Source organism: Cherax quadricarinatus, chromosome 79, assembly GCF_038502225.1.
Source record: "Cherax quadricarinatus isolate ZL_2023a chromosome 79, ASM3850222v1, whole genome shotgun sequence".
Classification (NCBI taxonomy): domain Eukaryota; kingdom Metazoa; phylum Arthropoda; class Malacostraca; order Decapoda; family Parastacidae; genus Cherax; species Cherax quadricarinatus.
The window spans coordinates 10,695,355-10,718,743 of record NC_091370.1 but is presented as its reverse complement, the minus strand read 5'-3'; the positions used below and the strand labels follow the sequence as shown (position 1 = coordinate 10,718,743).

Below are 23,389 nucleotides of genomic sequence, written 5' to 3'. Positions count from 1 at the left end.
ACGTGCGCGGTTTCAAAGCATTTCTGTTTGATGTCACTTTCGTTAATGAGTTGTTTAGAATGAAGAGAATTTAATCACACGGTCGTGTGAGCTCTGAGCTCTTTAACAAATGACTGAGAGCTGTGCTCTTCACCAAATGAGTGAGTTCCTGTCATCTCACCAGATAGTAATGTGAGCTCCTATGCTTCTCATCAGATAGTAATGTGAGCACCTGTGCTTCTCATCAGATAGTAATGTGAGCACCTGTGCTTCTCATCAGATAGTAATGTGAGCACCTGTGCTTCTCATCAGATAGTAATGTGAGCTCCTATGCTTCTCATCAGATAGTAATGTGAGCACCTGGGCTTCTCATCAGATAGTAATGTGAGCACCTGTGCTTCTCATCAGATAGTAATGTGAGCACCTGTGGTTCTCATCAGATAGTAATGTGAGCACCTGTGCTTCTCACCAGATAGTAATGTGAGCACCTGTGCTTCTCACCAGATAATATGAGCACCTGTGCTTCTCACCAGATAGTAATGTGAGCTCCTATGCTTCTCACCAGATAGTATGAGCTCCTGTGCTTGTCATCAGATAGTGTGAGCTCCTGTGCTTCTCATCAGATAGCATGAGCACCTGTGCTTCTCACCAGATAGCATGAGCACCTGTGCTTCTCACCAGATAGCATGAGCACCTGTGCTTCTCACCAGATAGCATGAGCACCTGTGCTTCTCACCAGATAGCATGAGCACCTGTGCTTCTCACCAGATAGCATGAGCACCTGTGCTTCTCACCAGATAGCATGAGCACCTGTGCTTCTCACCAGATAGCATGAGCACCTGTGCTTCTCACCAGATAGTATCAGCTCCTGTGCTTCTCACCAGTTAGTAATGTGAGCTCCTGTGCTTCTCAGCAGACAGTGTGAGCAGCTGTGCTTCTCATCAGATAGTGTGAGCTCCTGTGCTTCTCAGCAGACAGTGTGAGCAGCTGTGCTTCTCATCAGATAGTGTGAGCCCCTGTGTTTCTCATCAGATAGTGTGAGCTCCTGTGCTTCTCATCAGATAGTGTGAGCCCCTGTGCTTCTCAGCAGATAGTGTGAGCCCATGTGCTTCTCAGCAGATAGTGTGAGCTCCAGTGCTTCTCATCAGAAAGTGTGAGCTCCTGTGCTTCTCAGCAGATAGTGTGAGCCCCTGTGCTTCTCAGCAGATAGTGTGAGCCCCTGTGCTTCTCAGCAGATAGTGTGAGCTCCTGTGCTTCTCAGCAGATAGTGTGAGCCCCTGTGCTTCTCATCAGATAGTGTGAGCTCCTGTGCTTCTCATCAGATAGTGTGAGCCCCTGTGCTTCTCATCAGATAGTGTGAGCCCCTGTGCTTCTCATCAGATAGTGTGAGCTCCTCTGCTTGTCATCAGATAGTGTGAGCTCCAGTGCTTGTCATCAGATAGTGTGAGCTCCTGTGCTTTTCATCAGATAGTGTGAGCCCCTGTCCTTGTCACCAGATAGTGTGAGCCCCTGTGCTTCTCATCAGTTAGTGTGACCTCCTGTGCTTCTCATCAGATACTGTGAGCTCCTGTGCTTATCAGATAGTGTGAGCCCCTGTGCTTGTCACCAGATAGTGTGAGCCCCTGTGCTTGTCACCAGATAGTGTGAGCCCCTGTACTTGTCACCAGATAGTGTGAGCCCCTGTGCTACACACCAGTTATGTGAACTACTGTAGTGGTCGGAGGCTTCGTTCTACTCAGTATGGGTGGCGTATTAACAATTACCAATACATAAGAAGGGAAGAGCACTGCAGAAGGCCTACTGGCCCATACAAGGCAGAATTAAAAAAAAATTACCTCTCCTCTCTTACATTTCAGATAATTTAACAACTAACTTTACTAAATTATGAATATAATCGTCAAAAATCAGTAATATTTCATACCGAAGTGCTGCTGGATTCCATCTTTATCATATATATACACACACACACATATTCATACATAGATACTTGAAGTTAATTACTACTCTCTTAATTTCAGCGTCGTCTGAACGTGGAGGAGTTTGACGTGTCTCCAGACAAGAGATACATCTTACTGAAGCATGATGTCTTTCAGGTGAGTCCTGGCGCTTTCTCTCTCTCTCTCTCTCTCTCTCTCTCGTCGTTCCCATGTCAACATTTATAAAAAAAAAAACGTAAACAAGAATATTCAGTGTTTCAATAATAACAATAATAATAATTATTATATTTCATTTCTAAACACACAAAAATCAATATAAGTATTCATCTCTTTCATTCTCAAACATTAAATTCCTCCAAAAATACAACAAAATTTGTATGCATTCTCCTTTAATATATATATATATATATATATATATATATATATATATATATATATATATATATATATATATATATATATATATATATATATATATATATATATATAATTTGCTACATGTGTAAACTATTGTATTTAATGTATTTTAAACAGAAAAACACTGCTGTACTCTGTTTTATAATGTATTAGTGAACTTATGTACTGTAGCATACAATTCACAATACAATGGCTGGAACAATTCACAAAATGCCTCACAGTCTCGAGTTGAAACTATAGAACACGTCACGATCCTGTGACCTTCATCAAGTCACATGTCGACCCAATAATGGTCCACAGGAGAGCGAAATATCTTTAAATTTCAGCATTTCAGGTTATTTCAGGCGAATTTTGAAAACTTCCGTACACCACTTAGGAAATTTTGCACGAGGCCGCCACTTTCCTCTGTCACTTAGTTCTCTCCAGGACTCTTTTTCTCAGGTTGAAATCCATCAGCCACTTTTTTATGCTTCATTTGTTTAATCTGTTGAAGTCTTTTTAAATCCTCCTGTCAGGGATCCGTTTATTCCAGAAATGATAGTAGTAGTAGTAGTAGTAGTAATAGTAGTAGTAGTAGTAGTAATAGTAGTAGTAGTAGTAGTAGTAGTAGTAGTAGTAGTAATAGTAGTAGTAGTATAGTAGTAGTATAGTAATAGTAGTAGTAGTAGTAGTATAGTAATAGTAGTAGTAGTAGTAGCAGTAGTAGTAGTAGTAGTAGTAGTAGTAGTAATAGTAGTAGTACCAGTAGCTGTAGTATTAGTAGTAGAGATAGTAGTAGTATAGTAGTAGTAGAAATAGTAGTAATAGTAATAGTAGTATAGTAGTATAATAGTAGTATAGTAGTATTAGTAATAGTCGTAGTAGTAATAGTAGTAGTGTTGGTGGTTATAGTAGTGGTGGTGGTAGTAGTGGTGGCGGTGGTAGTAGTGGTAATAGTAGCAGTGGCAGTAGTAACAGTAATAGTGGTAATAGTAACAGTAGTAGTAATAGTAATAGTAGTAGTAATAGTAATAGTAGTAATAGAAATAGTCGTAGTAACAGTAGTAATAGTAGTAGTAGTAATAGTAGTAGAGTAGTACTAGAAATAGCCGTAGTAGTAATAGTAGTAGTGGTAATAGTACTTATATTAGTAATAGTAGTAATAACAGTAATAATAGTAATAGTCATAATAGCAGTAATAATAGTACTACTACTAATAATAATATACACAATTTTTTTTCACTTTTTTGAGATTTTCAAAATTTTTAGAAAATTACTTTTTTCTCCTAAAATTAATTAGATTTTTTAAAACCACACTAATTTAGGGTAAAAATTATTTATATAGATTTTATTATTATTTTCATATTTAATATAAAATAACCGGTGATAGTAAATTATTTATCAGCCGTTTTAAATACTTACAAGGCAGTCCTGCCAGAGTGCAAAACGTTTACCAGGCTTCCGTTTCCTACTCATATGACTAGACGGTAATGTCTCCTCCTTGGAAGTCTCGAAACTGTGTTTCCTCGGGTCTAGCTTCTCTTCTTTTTTATTATCTTAACCTGTCACGGGTCTTTCATTTCGAAGACAAATTAGTTAATATCGTTCCTAGCTCGCTCACTCTCCCCTCTTTACCTCTTCTGCCTCTTCTTTCTTCCCCTCAACAATCTCACTTTTTCACCTCCTTCAGTGCCTAGCTTCCTCTCCCTTTTGTTAATCTCTCTCCTTATGCCTACGTAAGAAGTGATGCCACAATACTGTATCTGGAATAATTTACCAGTCATTATACAGTGACTGGAACAATTCACAGGCCACACTACCAAGGCTGGAACAATTCACAGGCCACACTACCAAGGCTGGAACAATTCACAGGCCACACTACCAAGGCTGGAACAATTCACAGGCAACACTACCAAGGTTGGAACAATTCACAGGTCACACGACCAAGGCTGGAACAATAGGCCACACTACCAAGGCTGGAACAATTCACAGGCAACACTACCAAGGCTGGAACAATTCACAGGCCACACTACCAAGGTTGGAACAATTCACAGGTCACACGACCAAGGTTGGAACAATTCACAGGCCACACTACCAAGGTTGGAACAATTCACAGGCCACACTACCAATACTGGAACAATTCACAAATAACCCACACTTAGAGAAAAAACTTTAAACGTATCGATCCTCACAGAATCATTGATAATGGTCCAGGATGGACCGAAACATCGCTTGAACTTTTCCCTCAAAGCTGTGAACCCCTGCCACCATTTTCTTCACGTCAATTTGACGCACTAAATCACTGTGGAAGCGCATAATGCTGAATATTTTACGCAGCCTTTACTGCGGTGCATGACACACGCATTTTTTTTGTATTCCCTGAAGAGATAAATCTGTGTGGATGATTCAGCTTAACGTGTTTGGTGGCTCGATCCTCCTTCCGCTAATCGCGGCCCGTTATCCGTCCAGTCAGGCTCTTGATCTCAATTGTAGGCAAATTACTGGAGTCAATTATAGCTGAGATTATAAGAAGCCATCTCGATAAGCATAGCTTGATTAATGATACTCAGCATGGATTCACAAGAGGCCGGTCTTGTCTAACTAATTTATTAACTTTCTTCAGTAAAGCTTTTAAGGCTGTTGACCACGATAAAGAATTTGATATTATTTACTTAGATTTTAGTAAGGCTTTTGATAGAGTCCCGCACCATAGACTGTTAAAGTGGCAGCTCATGGCATTGGGGGAAAAGTGCTCTCGTGGATCGAGTCATGGCTCACTGACAGGAAGCAGAGAGTGTTCATAAATGGGGTTAAATCCGAGTGGGGATCTGTAACAAGTGGCGTTCCACAGGGATCAGTCTTGGGCCCGTTGTTGTTTATAATATATATCAATGATCTTGATGAGGGAATTACTAGTGATATGAGCAAATTCGCCGATGACACAAAGATAGGTAGGATAATTGATTCAAACGTAGATGTTATGGAACTTCAGGAGGATTTAAACAAGCTCTATTCTTGGACAGAAAAGTGGCAGATGCAGTTCAAAGTAGATAAATGCAAGGTTCTGAAGCTTGGGAGCGCCCATAACCCTAGTACTTATAAGTTAAATGATGTAGAACTTAGCCATACAGATTGCGAAAAGGACTTGGGGGTTATGGTGAGCAGCAACCTTAAACCAAGACAGCAATGCCTAAGCGTACGTAATAAGGTAAATAGATTACTGGAATTTATATCAAGAAGTGTAAGCAACAGAAGTCCAGAGGTCATACTGCAGCTTTATACATCATTAGTAAGGCCTCACCTAGATTATGCAGCTCAATTCTGGTCTCCGTATTACAGAATGGACATAAATTCGTTAGAAAACATTCAGCGTAGGATGACTAAAATAATACATAGCATTAGAAATCTTCCTTATGAAGAATGATTGAAGACTCTTAAGTTACATTCACTTGTTAGACGAAGAATGAGGGGAGACCTGATAGAAGTGTATAAGTGGAAGATAGGTATTAATAAAGGGGATTTGTAGATGAATGGTTCAGAGAACCGACATGTTGATAAATTAGACACATGTGCAACTCTTGGGTATCTTTATTGAGGAAACGTTTCGCCACACAGTGGCTTCATCAGTCCATACGTAGGAGAAACTTGAAGAACAGGAGGAGAATGAGGTAATCAGTCCCTCAACCTTGAGTCGATGTGTTCAGTCCATCAATCTTGAATAGAATACGGCATATCAGCGGAGAAGCAGCTTATAAACCGTATGGCAGGAGAGGTGCAGCAGTCATAGGTCGTGTCACATATGTTCAATGTGGAAGTAGGTCGTGCCCAAGAATTAGGCAAGCGAAGAATTCCTAAGTATTAAGATCCCAAGAAGTTGCAGTGTCTGACAGGTTTGTAGATGAATGGTTCAGAGAACCGACATGTTCTCTGAACCATAGTATGAAACAATATTGTTTCATACTATGGAACAATGCTCTTCTCCAGACTGAGGGACTGACCACCTCAAAACTTTAAGGGTGATGGACTGATTACATCGTCTTCAAGTATCTTCTGCTTCTATCAACTTTTCTGTACTTGACTGAAGAAGCCTACTGTGTAGGCGAAACGTTTCACAATAAAGATACCTAACTGTTGCATATGTGTCTTACCTAACAACCTGTCGGTATTTTATACCATTTTAATGTTCAATACGTATGGACTGATGAAGCCACTGTGTGGCGAAACGTTTCCTCAATAAAGATACCCAAGAGTTGCACATGTGTCTAATTTATCAATAAAGGGGATATTAATAAGGTCTTGAGGATGTCTCTCCAAGAGAGAACCCGCAGTAATGGATTTAAATTAGATAAGTTTAGATTTAGAAAGGACATAGGAAAGTATTGGTTTGGAAATAGGGTAGTTGATGAGTGGAACAGTCTACCTAGTTGGGTTTTTGAGGCTAGGACTTTGGGTTGTTTCAAATTTAGGTTGGATAAGTACATGAGTGGGAGGGGTTGGATTTGAGTGGGACTTTCACATCAGAGCTTATTTCTTGGGTGGCATTGAAAATTGGGTTGGGCAAATGTTTTGTTAGTGGGATGAATTGTAAAGGACCTGCCTAGTATGGGCCAACAGGCCTCCTGCAGTGTTCCTCCTTTCTTAAGTTCTTATGCTTTGTAGATAAGATTAGATTTCGAGAATTTGACGCCGAAATGGCTAGTTTATTATGCACTTCATATCTATCCTGTGGATAGCAGTGGTTGATTTATTGAGTAGCCATATCCATCCTGTGGACGGTAGTGGATAGTTTATATTCCACCCCATATCTATCCTGTGGATGGTAATGGCTAGTTTTGACTGGAAAGGAACGGTGATACAGATATTTGAGGAAGTACTGACAACACTTGGCTTCAGTCCTAATACAGAGGTAACTAAGAAACGAATATTTATAGTGGATGGAGACAGGTGGTAATCTGTGAGAGTCGAGGCAGTTGTAGTACAGAGGTGAGATGGGTCGGGTTACAGGAGGACCTGTCAGCCTTGGAGATGCATAATGGAGTGATACAATGGCTTCAAAAACCGACAAGTTGAGGAATGAGACACTTGTGAAACATCTGGAAATCTGTACTGACGAAACGCTTCGCCAACCAGTGGCTTCTTCGATCCAGTACAGAGAAAAACGGTGAAAAATGAGGAGAATGAGGTAATCAGTCCATTAATCTTAAGACTGATGGGCTGAACACATTGAAACACCGGACTCTTGAAGAATCTTCAGATTCTTTAAAGCCACGGTATGCTTCAAGGCTGAGGGACTTGTTATTTCATCTTCTGAATTTGCACTGATAAAGCCACTGGATGGAGAAACGTCTACAATAAAGATACCCAGATGTTGCACATGTGCAATTCTTCATCTTGTAAGTACTGTATACATTTACACAAGCACTTTCGTCTTCATGCTTACTCCCATTGATCTTGCTGTTTTGCCCACATTCTTCTTATCACAACCTCCACAACGTATGACACACTCCTGCACTGGTGGGTGTCTTGTCACTCTCTCTGCTTCTTACTTAATCTCTGACGGTGGTTCATCAATAGTTAGTAGGTATTTTAGACTGACTCGTATTGTGAGAGGTACGTTTGAAGCTATGTTGCTAATAGGCAAAACAATATACTGCGTTGGTGTTCGAGGCTACATTACTAACAGAACAACATACTGCGTTGGTATTTGTGACTGCGTTGCTGACAGGACAATATACTGCTTTGGGTTTAAGGCTATGTTGCTAATTGGTAAAACAATATACTGCTTTAGTGTTCCATGCTACGTTACTAACAGAGCAATATACTGCGTTTGTGTTTCCTCTGGAGTATCGACGCTGTTCATGTTGACAGTGCGTTGCTGCATGTTTTCTGTAGTCGGCAGTCAAATGAAGAGAGAAGTTCAGCAGTTTGAAAGCTTGCGTGATGAATTCCCATTCCTCTTCGGGGAAAGTGTGGCCAGTATATCCTATATGCCTTAAGAAAGAATCGTATCACGATGCCCCTTTTAGTTCCATTATCGCGATGGGTGTAAAAATAAAGTCAGTTACTGTTTTGTGTACACTTTAATTAAGAGTTTATCTCTGCCTGTGTGGAGTATTATGTCTAGGAATGACGACTATTTGTAACTTTCTCGAAGTGTGAGTGAAGGAGAAAAAGGCATAATACTGTGACTGGAACAAGACAAAGGTAACACGCACATAGGAGACATTTGCAAAGTCACACAAACAGAAAAGAGTGAGAAAGCCAGTTTATATAAGAGAGTGGGAGAGGGACGGAAACAAGAGAGGGAGAAGAGGAAGTACTGTTGACAGTTGTAGTAGTTACGATCATGACTAACGAAATCGTAATATGTTGTTGTTGTTTGTCCGTCGATTCGACGAGGACCATCTAGTCATCCTGGGGTCGAAGTTGGTGGGTACGCAGATGATTTGCCAGGCCAATCCGCGCACGAAACGTTCTCTGGCAGTGTGGACAGGGAAGGGTGGCTGCATCGAGGGGTCTGATGGCTCTGGTCTTCCTCGCCTGCCTGCGCTGCTCAGCTAGTGAGATTCTGCTTGCTTCGCATGATGTTGCCCCTTTCTGGACAACTGCTCGCCAGTCATTCCTGTCCTGAGCTATCGGCTCCCACATGGTGTGGTTGATGTTGAAAGCTTTCAGAGCAGTCTTAAGGGTGTCCTTACAGCGCTTGTTTTGGCCTCCTTGAGAGCGCTTTCCATGCTGCAGTTCGCCAAACAAGAGTTTCTTTGGCAGCCGGTGGTCTGGCATGCGAGCAACGTGACCTGCCCAGCGAAGCTGTTTGCATTAGGATGGTGTAGGTGCTAGGCAGGCCAGCTGTAGTCAGCACTTCTGTGTCTGGGATCTTATCTTGCCATTTGATGCCAAGAATTTTTCTGAGCCGTGTGGTGTGAAAGTGGTTCAACTTTCTGGCGTGATGTTTGTAGACAGTCCAGGTTTCACAGCCATAGAGAAGTGTGGTGAGGACTATGGCTCTGTACACCTTGATCTTGGTGCTTGTGGTGATGCCTCTTCGGTTACATACATTCTTGTGGAGCCTGCCGAAGGTGGCACTGGCTTTGGCAAGTCTGGCATTCACCTCATCATCGATGACAGCGTTTCTGGAAAGGGTACTGCCGAGGTAAGTGAATTTGTCTACGGCGTTCAGTCGCTGCCCGTTGATGGTGATGTTTGGCTCAACATACGTCTTTCCCGGAGCAGGCTGGTGCATCACTTCAGTGTTCGTTGTACTGATTGTCAGCCCGAAGTTGTTGCAGGCGTCAGAGAACTTGTCAACACTGTGCTGCATGGCGGCTTCTGAAGCAGCGTTGAGGGCGCAGTCATCAGCAAATAGCAGGTCATTGATGGTGTCAGTTGCAGCCTTGGTTTTTGCTTGAAGCCTCCTGAGGTTGAAGACAGACCCATCTGTATGGTACCTGATGCCGATTCCTGCGTCTGTGTCCCTGAATGCGTCTGTAAGCATGGCCGAGAACATCAGGCTGAACAGGGTGGGAGCAAGCACGCGTTGTAAACACTCCATACGGAACGGATGGGGTCTGAAGCGAGTGTCGTAAAGCTCGCTTGCCATGGGATCAAATCCCACTTGTTCCGTGGGGTTAGTAGTAACAGTAGAAACTACTTGTGAAAGGCACTTGTCGCTACGCGTTCAGGAGGCTCTGTAAGTGGAGATTCTTGGGTAAAATAGCTAAAATATTATTAACTTAATGCAGTTAGGTGAATGAATTGAGAATGGCTGGCTGTATGCAAATAATCTCGAGATTCTCCATATACAAAATCCCCAGTCTAAGAGGAAATAAAATTTGGATCAAAGAATAAAACAAATTCCAACCACATAATACAACGAAAAACTAATGTGAAGGACCTGGGAGTGATAATGTCACAGAATCTCACTTTCAGAGATCACAACACTATCTCTACCACATCTGCTGGGAAAAATGATCATGGATAATGAGAACCTTCAAAGCAAACTGCTGGCTCTGTGTCTCTCCATATCGAAATAATTGTAACAGAGCTCAACCAGGTCAATAGAATCTGTGTGGTATGCGTAGGCCATAAGGTTACCGACGGTGTGTGTGTACCTATACCATGCAAAGATATCTGCCTGACTGGCTGTCTGCTTGTCTGATTGGCTTTCTCTCTTTCTGACTGGTTGTCTGAAAGACTGGGAAAGCTACGAAGGGTGAGTGAGCGAGGTTGCTGAAGCGAATGATTACCGGACTAGAAGAGGAAAGGAGAGAGAGAGGAACGAGAGAGAAAGAGAAGAACACGAGAAGAAGGAAAGAGCACGAGAGGAAGAGAAGGAGAGGAATATTAGAAGGGGAAGAGAACGAGAGAAAAACAACACTTTCAACACCACCTCACCTCCCCAATACCCCTAACATCTCCCTAATACCTCCCCAACATGGTCAAGGACCTGCGATATTAGTCCATTAAGGTTGGTGCTTGTCTGATACGCGCGCGCGCGCATGAGAGAGAGAAAGAGAGAGAGAGAGAATTGATTCAGTGAATTTTTGTGCTCTTTTCGCCTCTTTTATTAAAAATTATACTGAAGACAATTATTATAGAGATTATAACATCCCAGCAAATACTTGTATACATAAATATCATAAATGTCTATAGTTCATCCACACAAAATTTACAGCCTCCCTCTTAATGTTTATAATTAACTTTTTTTACACTACACATAACAAAATATCCATCCATAAAATTCGACCGTTCAATATAAATTTTGTCAACACTGAAGAGTAACTGACCCATATAAATTCAAAATATAAATTCGATTGAAACGGTTCTTTTTTAATAAAGATTAGAATAAAAGTTTATATTTAAAAAAAGGGGAACGTTCAGCAATGCATAAAATAGTCACCCAGTTGACAGATATATTAAATTGATTTTGGAAGGGCGCCAGAGCCGGGGGCCCGTGGAAATTGCTTCTATATATAGACCGTAGACGGGAATTACATTAGAAGGAGAGAGAGAGAGAGAGAGAGAGAGAGAGAGAGAGAGAGAGAGAGTTAGGTTTCAGCACTTCAGAGCTACACGATTCACTTTTCTCTACCATGAAACCCCTCACTTGGGAGTTGAAACGTATGGCAACGTGTCCTACCGTCCTAGATCATTGTCAAGTCACAACTCAGCGAGAAAAATCAGACGACTGACCCGTTTCGTGAATTGTTTGCATCACGGTATTGTATCCGTCCTTCTCCAGCTCCCTGGTAAATAAGACATGTGCAGCACTACAACAATTATTACTGACACGTTTCGCTCACTTGTAGATATCTGATAGACTTGCGAAATCATAATTACACGATTGCAAACAATTTACAGACGAGATGGGGTTTTGATCCCTGGGCGTGGAGAAATATGAGTGCAAGAGAGTACAAGAGAAAGACAGGTAGCAGAGTACTTGTCAGTCCACACTGAGGCTATCCACTGAGAAGAATATCTGCCTACAATAAGGACTATCGTCTATTATCTGGGACTATGAGTCAATGATGAAAAAGCAGAAGGCTCTCTTGATACAATATTTAACCTTCAGTTGCCTTAGAGATATGTAAAAAGATGCAAATAAAGTCTTGAGAAACCGACATGATGTTGGTATTGTATGGTATACAATACCGACAAGATGTCGGTATTGTATACTCACCACTTGCAAGTATCACTAATAACCACTTAGGCTTATGCCCACTTAATCAAATGATCTTGTAAGTTACAGTGTACAACTCAAGCGTTGATAAATCAACTTGTCGGTATCTAGACCATTTATTCACAACACAGATGCTATTTAAGGTTAAATGGCATGCAATACAGACGTGTTGATGAGTAAGACATGTGCAACAATCAGCTTTACAGAGGAAGCGTCTCGTCAACAAAGATAGCTATGTATCCTGGTCATCCACAGTTCAATTCCTGTCCCAAATGCCCTCTTCCAGAAATACATTTGTGTTCGTCGAAGCGCGTCGAACCGTTTCTGGCAGTATCTCCGACATTTGTTGAACCACAACACCCACAAGGCGGTCATATATATATAATATATATATATATATAATATATATATATATATATATATATATATATATATATATATATATATATATATATATATATATACATATACTGGCGCAGAAATGCTTTCAATTAACCAAGCTTTTGTCAACACTATCAAATCCTTGTTTTGAGTTTTACGATTCACTTGCCGCGGGTTCCATCCCCACCCGTACCGTAGCCTGTTTGCTATCGTCTTATTGCGATTTTTGTGAATCGCTGCTGTGGTAAGAAATCAGGATGAATTGCTGGTCTTACACCTGCCTTGCACACCTGACTATTCCTTCCCTCTATTAGAGGGATATACCAAGAGTTGTACATCTTTCAGTGCATATATACAGAGTTTTCCGTAATCCCTATTTTAGGGGTTATTCTTAACTAGTGGTAAACAGGTTAGATGCAGTAGCAGTAGATAGTAGTAGGTTAGATGCAGTAGCAGTAGATAGCAGGTTAGATGCAGTAGCAGTAGATAGTAGCAGGTTAGATGCAGTAGCAGTAGATAGTAGCAGGTTAGATGCAGTAGCAGTAGACAGTAGCAGGTTAGATGCAGTAGCAGTAGATAGCAGTAGGTTAGATGCAGTAGCAGTAGATAGCAGCAGGTTAGATGCAGTAGCAGTAGATAGTAGCAGGTTAGATGCAGTAGCAGTAGATAGTAGCAGGTTAGATGCAGTACCAGTAGATAGCAGCAGGTTAGATGCAGTAGCAGTAGATAGCAGCAGGTTAGATGCAGTAGCAGTAGATAGTAGCAGGTTAGATGCAGTAGCAGTAGATAGTAGCAGGTTAGATGCAGTAGCAGTAGATAGCAGCAGGTTAGATGCAGTAGCAGTAGATAGTAGCAGGTTAGATGCAGTAGCAGTAGATAGTAGCAGGTTAGATGCAGTAGCAGTAGATAGCAGCAGGTTAGATGCAGTAGCAGTAGATAGCAGCAGGTTAGATGCAGTAGCAGTAGATAGTAGCAGGTTAGATGCAGCAGCAGTAGATAGCAGCAGGTTAGGTGCAGTAGCAGTAGATAGTAGCAGGTTAGATGCAGTAGTAGTAGATAGTAGCAGGTTAGATGCAGTAGCAGTAGATAGTAGCAGGTTAGATGCAGTAGCAGTAGATAGCAGTAGGTTAGATGCAGTAGTAGTAGATAGTAGCAGGTTAGATGCAGTAGTAGTAGATAGTAGCAGGTTAGATGCAGTTGCAGTAGATAGTAGCAGGTTAGATGCAGTAGTAGTAGATAGTAGCAGGTTAGATGCAGTAGCAGTAGATAGCAGCAGGTTAGATGCAGTAGCAGTAGATAGTAGCAGGTTAGATGCAGTAGCAGTAGATAGCAGTAGGTTAGATGCAGTAGTAGTAGATAGTAGTAGGTTAGATGCAGTAGATAGCAGCAGGTTAGATGCAGTAGCAGTAGATAGCAGCAGGTTAGATGCAGTAGCAGTAGATAGCAGCAGGTTAGATGCAGTAGCAGTAGATAGCAGCAGGTTAGATGCAGTAGCAGTAGATAGCAGCAGGTTAGATGCAGTAGCAGTAGATAGCAGCACGTTAGATGCAGTAGCAGTAGATAGCAGCACGTTAGATGCAGTAGCAGTAGATAGCAGTAGGTTAGATGCAGTAGCAGTAGATAGTAGCAGGTTAGATGCAGTAGCAGTAGATAGCAGTAGGTTAGATGCAGTAGATAGCAGCAGGTTAAAAGCAGTAGCAGTAGATAGCAGCAGGTTAGATGCAGTAGCAGTAGATAGCAGCAGGTTAGATGCAGTAGCAGTACATAGTAGCAGGTTAGATGCAGTAGCAGTAGATAGTAGTAGGTTAGATGCAGTAGATAGCAGCAGGTTAGATGCAGTAGCAGTAGATAGTAGCAGGTTAGATGCAGTAGCAGTAGATAGTAGCAGGTTAGAAGCAGTAGCAGTACATAGTAGCAGGTTAGATGCAGTAGCAGTAGATAGCAGCAGGTTAGATGCAGTAGCAGTAGATAGTAGCAGGTTAGATGCAGTAGCAGTAGATAGTAGCAGGTTAGATGCAGTAGCAGTAGATAGTAGTAGGTTAGATGCAGTAGTAGTAGATAGTAGCAGGTTAGATGCAGTAGTAGTAGATAGCAGCAGGTTAGATGCAGTAGCAGTAGATAGCAGCAGGTTAGATGCAGTAGCAGTAGATAGTAGCAGGTTAGATGCAGTAGCAGTAGATAGTAGCAGGTTAGATGCAGTAGCAGTAGATAGCAGCAGGTTAGATGCAGTAGTAGTAGATAGTAGCAGGTTAGATGCAGTAGCAGTAGATAGCAGCAGGTTAGATGCAGTAGTAGTAGATAGCAGCAGGTTAGATGCAGTAGTAGTAGATAGCAGCAGGTTAGATGCAGTAGCAGTAGATAGCAGCAGGTTAGATGCAGTAGCAGTAGATAGCAGCAGGTTAGATGCAGTAGTAGTAGATAGTAGCAGGTTAGATGCAGTAGCAGTAGATAGTAGCAGGTTAGATGCAGTAGTAGTAGATAGTAGCAGGTTAGATGCAGTAGCAGTAGATAGTAGCAGGTTAGATGCAGTAGCAGTAGATAGTAGCAGGTTAGATGCAGTAGTACTAGATAGCAGCAGGTTAGATGCAGTAGCAGTAGATAGCAGTAGGTTAGATGCAGTAGTAGTAGATAGTAGCAGGTTAGATGCAGTAGCAGTAGATAGCAGCAGGTTAGATGCAGTAGCAGTAGATAGTAGCAGGTTAGATGCAGTAGCAGTAGATAGTAGCAGGTTAGATGCAGTCGTAGTAGATAGCAGCAGGTTAGATGCAGTAGCAGTAGATAGCAGCAGGTTAGATGCAGTAGTAGTAGATAGCAGCAGGTTAGATGCAGTAGCAGTAGATAGCAGCAGGTTAGATGCAGTAGCAGTAGATAGTAGCAGGTTAGATGCAGTAGTAGTAGATAGCAGCAGGTTAGATGCAGTAGTAGTAGATAGCAGCAGGTTAGATGCAGTAGCAGTAGATAGCAGCAGGTTAGATGCAGTAGTAGAAGATAGCAGCAGGTTAGATGCAGTAGCAGTAGATAGTAGCAGGTTAGATGCAGTAGCAGTAGATAGCAGCAGGTTAGATGCAGTAGCAGTAGATAGCAGCAGGTTAGATGCAGTAGCAGTAGATAGTAGCAGGTTAGATGCAGTAGCAGTAGATAGTAGCAGGTTAGATGCAGTAGCAGTAGATAGTAGCAGGTTAGATGCAGTAGCAGTAGATAGCAGCAGGTTAGATGCAGTAGTAGTAGATAGCAGCAGGTTAGATGCAGTAGCAGTAGATAGCAGCAGGTTAGATGCAGTAGTAGTAGATAGCAGCAGGTTAGATGCAGTAGCAGTAGATAGCAGCAGGTTAGATGCAGTAGCAGTAGATAGTAGCAGGTTAGATGCAGTAGCAGTAGATAGTAGCAGGTTAGATGCAGTAGCAGTAGATAGCAGCAGGTTAGATGCAGTAGTAGTAGATAGCAGCAGGTTAGATGCAGTAGCAGTAGATAGCAGCAGGTTAGATGCAGTAGCAGTAGATAGCAGCAGGTTAGATGCAGTAGCAGTAGATAGTAGCAGGTTAGATGCAGTAGCAGTAGATAGTAGCAGGTTAGATGCAGTAGCAGTAGATAGTAGCAGGTTAGATGCAGTAGCAGTAGATAGCAGCAGGTTAGATGCAGTAGTAGTAGATAGCAGCAGGTTAGATGCAGTAGCAGTAGATAGCAGCAGGTTAGATGCAGTAGCAGTAGATAGTAGTAGGTTAGATGCAGTAGCAGTAGATAGCAGCAGGTTAGATGCAGTAGCAGTAGATAGCAGCAGGTTAGATGCAGTAGCAGTAGATAGCAGCAGGTTAGATGCAGTAGTAGTAGATAGTAGCAGGTTAGATGCAGTAGCAGTAGATAGCAGCAGGTTAGATGCAGTAGCAGTAGATAGTAGCAGGTTAGATGCAGTAGCAGTAGATAGTAGCAGGTTAGATGCAGTAGCAGTAGATAGTAGCAGGTTAGATGCAGTAGCAGTAGATAGTAGCAGGTTAGATGCAGTAGCAGTAGATAGCAGCAGGTTAGATGCAGTAGCAGTAGATAGTAGCAGGTTAGATGCAGTAGCAGTAGATAGCAGCAGGTTAGATGCAGTAGCAGTAGATAGCAGCAGGTTAGATGCAGTAGCAGTAGATAGCAGCAGGTTAGATGCAGTAGTAGTAGATAGTAGCAGGTTAGATGCAGTAGCAGTAGATAGCAGCAGGTTGGATGCAGTAGCAGTAGATAGTAGCAGGTTAGATGCAGTAGCAGTAGATAGTAGCAGGTTAGATGCAGTAGCAGTAGATAGTAGCAGGTTAGATGCAGTAGCAGTAGATAGTAGCAGGTTAGATGCAGTAGCAGTAGATAGTAGCAGGTTAGATGCAGTAGTAGTAGATAGCAGCAGGTTAGATGCAGTAGCAGTAGATAGCAGCAGGTTAGATGCAGTAGCAGTAGATAGTAGCAAGTTAGATGCAGTAGTAGTAGATAGCAGCAGGTTAGATGCAGTAGCAGTAGATAGCAGCAGGTTAGATGCAGTAGTAGTAGATAGCAGCAGGTTAGATGCAGTAGCAGTAGATAGCAGCAGGTTAGATGCAGTAGCAGTAGATAGCAGCAGGTTAGATGCAGTAGCAGTAGATAGCAGCAGGTTAGATGCAGTAGTAGTAGATAGTAGCAGGTTAGATGCAGTAGTAGTAGATAGTAGCAGGTTAGATGCAGTAGCAGTAGATAGTAGCAGGTTAGATGCAGTAGCAGTAGACAGTAGCAGGTTGCATACAGCAATAGTCTTCAGTTTAAATCCAGCTTCACTACAGACTTGAGAAAATTTTTAGTATAGGAGAAACGATATATTTTATAACTTTCGTAAAACTTTACTCTGTGTATTTTTCCATACACATTCTCGGTATTCATACGAAATTTATTGTGTATTTCTCGGAAGTGATATTCTATCGGGCCACAAGAATGTTTTTTCCCGCCATTACATCAATACCTCAGGCCACAACACCCCTTTCTTATCACCCTTTTTGTCACTCCCCCTTTCCTATCACTCTTAATTGTCCCCCTTTTTTCCAATACACCATTACCCCATTACCTGTCATTATTCCTGTGTGTACTCACCCATTTGTGGCTGCAGGGGGTCGATTCACTGTTCTTGGTCCCTGTGTGTGTGTTTATCCAACTCTCTCTCTCTCTCTCTCTCTCTCTCTCTATTTTTTCACTTTTTATCGTTGAAATTTATTAAAACAATTTTTCGGTTGAGTTTGATGTGTTTATATACAAAAATTATTATTATTATTATTATTATTATTATTATTATTAGATATGGATGATTGAAAATTATTCACTTTGCACTTTCTCTATGATAGTTTTGATGATAATGGTTTTTATAATGATTCATCTGCAGGTGTTTAAGCTGGGATGATGATAATACCGATGATGATCGACTTACAGCTGTTTTATTATGTTGGTGATGATAATATGGATGATAATTATGGTAATGATAAGGATAATAACGATGACTTATAATGACGATAACGATGATAATGACGATGATGATAATGATGGTAATGATAAGGATAATAACGATGACTTATAATGACGATAACGATGATAATGACGATGATGATAATTATGGTAATGATCAGGATAATAAGGATAATGACTATTATATTGACGATAACGATGATAATGGCAATAATGATAATGATGATAATGACAATGATGGTAATGGCGATAATAATGACCATAATGATAATGACAATGACGACAATAATAACGACGACCGTAATAATAATGACAATGATAAAGACAATGGCAGTGACGATAATCATAATGACAATGATAAAGACAATGACAATAATCATAATGACTGACGACAATAATGCTAATGATGATAATGATAATATGACAATCATAATGGCGATGACTATAATGACGATTTTGGTCATTCTGATGAAACTGACAATGATGATAATGACGATAATGCCGATACTAACGATAATGATAATGATCATCATGCTGGGACTTGCAGTTATTTATCTTGTTTTCAGAGCGTCGTTGTTTACTCTCCTCTTCTGCCAATTATACTTTTCTGGCTTTGTTTATTCTTTCTGGGTCCTTGTTTACCCCTTTTTCTTCCTTGTTTAATCTTTCTGGGTCCTTGTTTACCCCTTTTTTCTCCTTGTTTACTCTTTCTGGGCCCTTGTTTACTCCTGTTTTTCTTTTGTTTGCTTTTTCCATGTCATTTGTTTATACTTTTGATTTGATTCTTTATTTTCCCTTTGTTTATGCTTTTCTGCCCTTGTTTACTTTGTTTATTCCTTTGTTTCTGATTCGCCTTTGTTTATATTCAATTTTTTGTTTACTTTCTCTCAAAACCTTGGGATTTTGGCTTAAATAACAACGCTCTTCTTGCCGAATAAGGAAAGTGAAAATTTGTGGATGAAATAATTTCGCAAAAATCATTCTGAACATAACGAAAAAAAATATATTTCATTGTGGTTATTATTAAATAATTTTAAACTTATCTAAATTATATTTAGTTAAATTAAGCTAAATTAAATTGCGTTTGTTTATATATTTTAATATTGGAGATGTAGATACGAGGTGGTCAGTCCCTTACCCTTGGCTTAGTAGTAATTTATATAAGGGCTAAAACTTTTGGCCTGTAAATATCTCGTAAATAACGTGAGGCAGGATAGCATCTCTAATCCCGTAAATTATCAGAAACAAGATAAAGGCTTTTTAAGTAGGTAAATTCAATGATAAAAATTAACAGCTCTCTTTTCCCCACAGCGTATCCTCCAAAATATTTGCATGGCAGGCCAAACGAGGCCTCGTATTGCTGCCTAACACTGCAGGTGATCCTTCCCTAACACAGCAACTGGGTTAAGGCAGACTAACGAGCGGATTTACGTAAGCTCTCTCCGCCATAGTAATTGAATCGAGGGGCGCTTACCGTGTCATTAACGGTCTAATCGAATTTCAGAATGAATTTTAATCGGGGAAATTAAAGTGAAATGCAAATTTTGGGATGGTGTTTGAAAGGGGGTGATGGGGGAAAGATCTGAAATTATTTAATATATTTAAACCAGTTAAGTAGGAAAAAAATATTTTTTTTATAATGTGGCAAATTGTGGATATTTCTGACTGCACTCCTCACAAACTACAAAATATTTCTGTCTCTGGGTGGTGGTTGATGAAGTGTGGGCTCCACACTGGTGCTGCGTACTCTATGTTGAGTCTTACAGTGTGTATGGAGTTCTAGAGGGCTATTCGTTTAGACTAACAGGTAGTTCTTGGGCGCATGAAGTCATGTATATGCTTCAGATATTTGATGTAAGTCCCTGGTGATATGAATGACTCTAGCCGTGGTCCTGGCAGTATCAGTCACAACTGACAGCACCACGGTTCGAGTCCCTGTCCATTCTTTGTATTCGCTGAAAGTCGTTCGTTACGACTCTCGGGTGATATGTACGGCACTATGCTTACCCTTGAATCTTTGCCCTGTATGAGGTGGTCCTGGTCTCCTTCTCATCCTCCTCCTCATCCTCCTCCTCTTCCTCCTCCTTTTTCTCATCTTCTTCCTCCTCCTCCGTAATTCAAAAGCCATCACAACATTGCTCTAAGTCCAAAATCTATAATTTTCCGGTTTTCACCTGTCCTGTCTTGTGTTAGTCACGAATTTTTAATTTCTCGGTGTGTTGAAGCAGTTCCTGCGAGGCTCCATTGGTTTTCAAAATGGGTTTTATTCCTTCTGTTTTTCAGAGAGGATTACTTGTCTTCTTCACCCCTGAGAGAACCAGTACTCAGTGTGTACCACGAGTACTTATTACCATCACTAATCCTGTCACTGCTATTACTACTACCGTTATTATCACCACCACTACCATCACCACAACTACCATTATCACCAACGCAGCTATCACTACTAGCACCACAACCACTACTCGCATCACTACCACCACCACAACCACTACTAGCACCACTATCACAACTACCAAAACCAACGCCACCAATACTTCCACCATCACCACTATCGTCACTACCATGACCCCCTCTCTCTCTCTCTCTCTCTCTCTCTCTCTCTCTCTCTCTCTCTTTCTCTCTCTCTCTCATACATGTCTTATCCATTAACCAGGACCATAAAAAAAGACAAAATAAAACACGTGACCAGGTGAAATATCCAGCTAGTGTGTATTAAGTCCGGATAAATTAAACATGACCTGACTTTCAGTCTGTGACTCAGGGAGAGAGTTGACCTTAATAATAATAATAATAATAATAATAATAATAATAATAATAATAATAATAAAGTTTAAAATAATAGTAATAATGTCTGAAATAATTAAAATTATGAATAGCTAGATAGTAGCCATAATAATAATAATAATAATAATAAATAATAATAATAATAATAATATACTCTTAAATTTTAAATACAAATAGTTTAAAATTATAAATAATAATAAAATTAGAAAAAGTAAAGCAAAAATAAAAATTACAATGATCGAAGAAAGTAGATGAAAAGAGAAGAGAAAAAGACGTAAAAATTTTGAGATGGTGTAAGACTTTTTCTAGGGGCAGCAGAGATGGGCTTTATGCCTACGAGTTGTTCCTTGAAGGCCTATGGTTCCATGACCATGGTCTTCCCCTGGTTTTGGGACCATTTCTGAAATAAAATGGAGGTTACATTGATTGTGGCCAGGGGAGAGGGGAGGGGAGGGGAAAATATCCCCTTCTTCCCCCTGTTTCCCCCTGACACGACAGCTGGTGTGTTGACACCTTGCTGGCTGTTTCTCTCTTTCTCTCTCTCTCTCTCTCTGTCTCTCTCTCTCTCTGTGTCTCTCTCTCTCTGTGTCTCTCTCTCTCTGTGTCTCTCTCTCTCTGTCTCTCTCTGTCTCTCTCTCTCTCTGTCTCTCTCTCTCTGTCTCTCTCTCTCTGTGTCTCTCTCTCTGTCTCTCTGTCTCTCTCTCTCTCATAATAGAGAGAGAGCAATATATTATACTCCAAAGCCACAATGCGTCTGGGACATTTAAACCTCACCACATTTGGGACATTAAAACCTCACCACATATGGGACATTTAAACCTCACCACATTTGGGACATTAAAACCTCACCACATCTGGGACATTTAAAACCTCACCACATCTGGGACATTTAAAACCTCACCACATCTGGGACATTTAAAACCTCACCACATCTGGGACATTTAAAACCTCACCACATCTGGGACATTTAAAACCTCACCACATCTGGGACATTTAAAACCTCACCACATCTGGGACATTTAAAACCTCACCACATCTGGGACATTTAAAACCTCACCACATCTGGAACATTTAACCCTCCTTTAATAATCTGGTGGCCTGGTGGCTAACGCTCCCGCTTCACACGGTGAGGGCCTGGGTTCGATTCCCAGCCGGAGTAGAAACATTGGACGTGTTTCTTTCCACCTGTTGTGTTCACCCATCAGTAAAATAGGTACCTGGGTGTTAGTCGACTGGTGTGGGTCGCATCCTGGGACACTGACCTAATTTGCCCGACATACGGAGCATAACAAGGGGCTTTCTATACAGTAGTATGTCACTGATGTCAGCTATGGTCTGTATACCTTGTACATGTACTTGTAGTAAATAATTATTATTGTTATAAATCATTTAAACAAGTTAATGATATTTACGTTTTCTCTAAATGACGTAAAAAAGAAAATGGAATTTATTATTTATGTAGAACTATCTTAATGGAGGAGAGTAAGATAAAGTAAGTTTATTCATTTACAAGTACACAAATACATTTATATAAATTATACATAGCAGTATATGTGTAGATTACCTAGAATGACCCCAAAAAAGTCAGAGAGACTTATTTACGTACAGGTACACATAAATACGATGATCATACTAGAAACACGTATAATTTGCCTACCATAACCCATAAAGTAGGTAAAATTGCCAGTTAGGAAATAGGTAACATGGTAAATAGGTAACTATTTAAGTGAATGTCTCCCTGAGAGCCAACTTTAATTAGTGTTTTAGATATTAAAGTATAATTGACTGGTGGTGAGCAGGTGACGAGCAGCCTTAATGACCCTTGTGCAGTAGATAGGTTTCAAACCCAATTAACCGAGCAGCCTTAATGACCCTTGTGTAGTAGATAGGTTATAAACCCTATTAACCGAGCAGCTTTAATGACCCTCGTGCAGTAGATAGGTTTCAAACCCAATTAACCGAGCAGCCTTAATAATGATCCTCGCGCAGTAGATAGGTTTCAAACCCCATTAACCGAGCAGCCTTAATAATGACCCTTGTGCAGTAGACAGGTTTTAAACCCCATTAACCAAGGAGTTTGAAAACTGTGTGTATAATCTGGTGGCCTGGTGGTTAACGCTCTCGCTTCACACGGTGAGGGCCTGGGTTCGATTCCCAGCCAGAGTAGAAACATTGGACGTGTTTCTTTCCACCTGTTGTCTATGTTCCCCATCAGTAAAATGGGTACCTGGGTGTTAGTCGACTGGTGTGGGTCGCATCCTGGGACACTGACCTAAGGAGGCCTGGTCACAGACCGGGCCGCGGGGGCGTTGACCCCCGGAACTCTCTCCAGGTATCTCTCTCCAGGTATCTCACTGTATATACACTGAAATATACATATTCTGTCCCAGCATGATGATACATCTTATGTATGAAGAGCCTTTATAGGTGTATTTTTTATACAGGGGAGATATACACCTCTTCGTGTATACAGGAGCAGATATACAATGAAACTAATGGAGTTTAACGTTCAGGGTCCCTAATACCAGAGGGGTCCCTAATCCCAGAAGAGTCCCTAATCCCGGAGGGTCCCCTAATCCCGGAGGGGGCCCTAATCTCAGAGGGGTCCCTAATCCCAGAGGGGTCCCTAATCCCAGAGGGGTCCCTAATCCCAGAGGGGTCCCTAATCCCAGAGGGGTCCCTAATCCCAGAGGGGTCCTTAATCTCGGAGGGGCCCCTGAAGCCACTTTAGTCCACATTTTTTAAAAATTTTGAGGGTTTTCAAAAATAATAATAG

General features: G+C 41.0%; 1 protein-coding gene across 1 annotated transcript in view; it reads left to right on the top strand.

Annotated features, from left to right (window-relative positions):
- Positions 1 to 23,389, top strand: part of LOC128702651 (A-type potassium channel modulatory protein DPP6) — a 186,674-nt gene that overhangs the window by 123,857 nt on the left and 39,428 nt on the right. Inside the window, exon 4 of the mRNA XM_070101798.1 lies at positions 1,998 to 2,072. Coding sequence (XP_069957899.1) covers positions 1,998 to 2,072 — 75 coding nt within the window. The remainder of the gene's footprint in view (positions 1 to 1,997; positions 2,073 to 23,389) is intronic.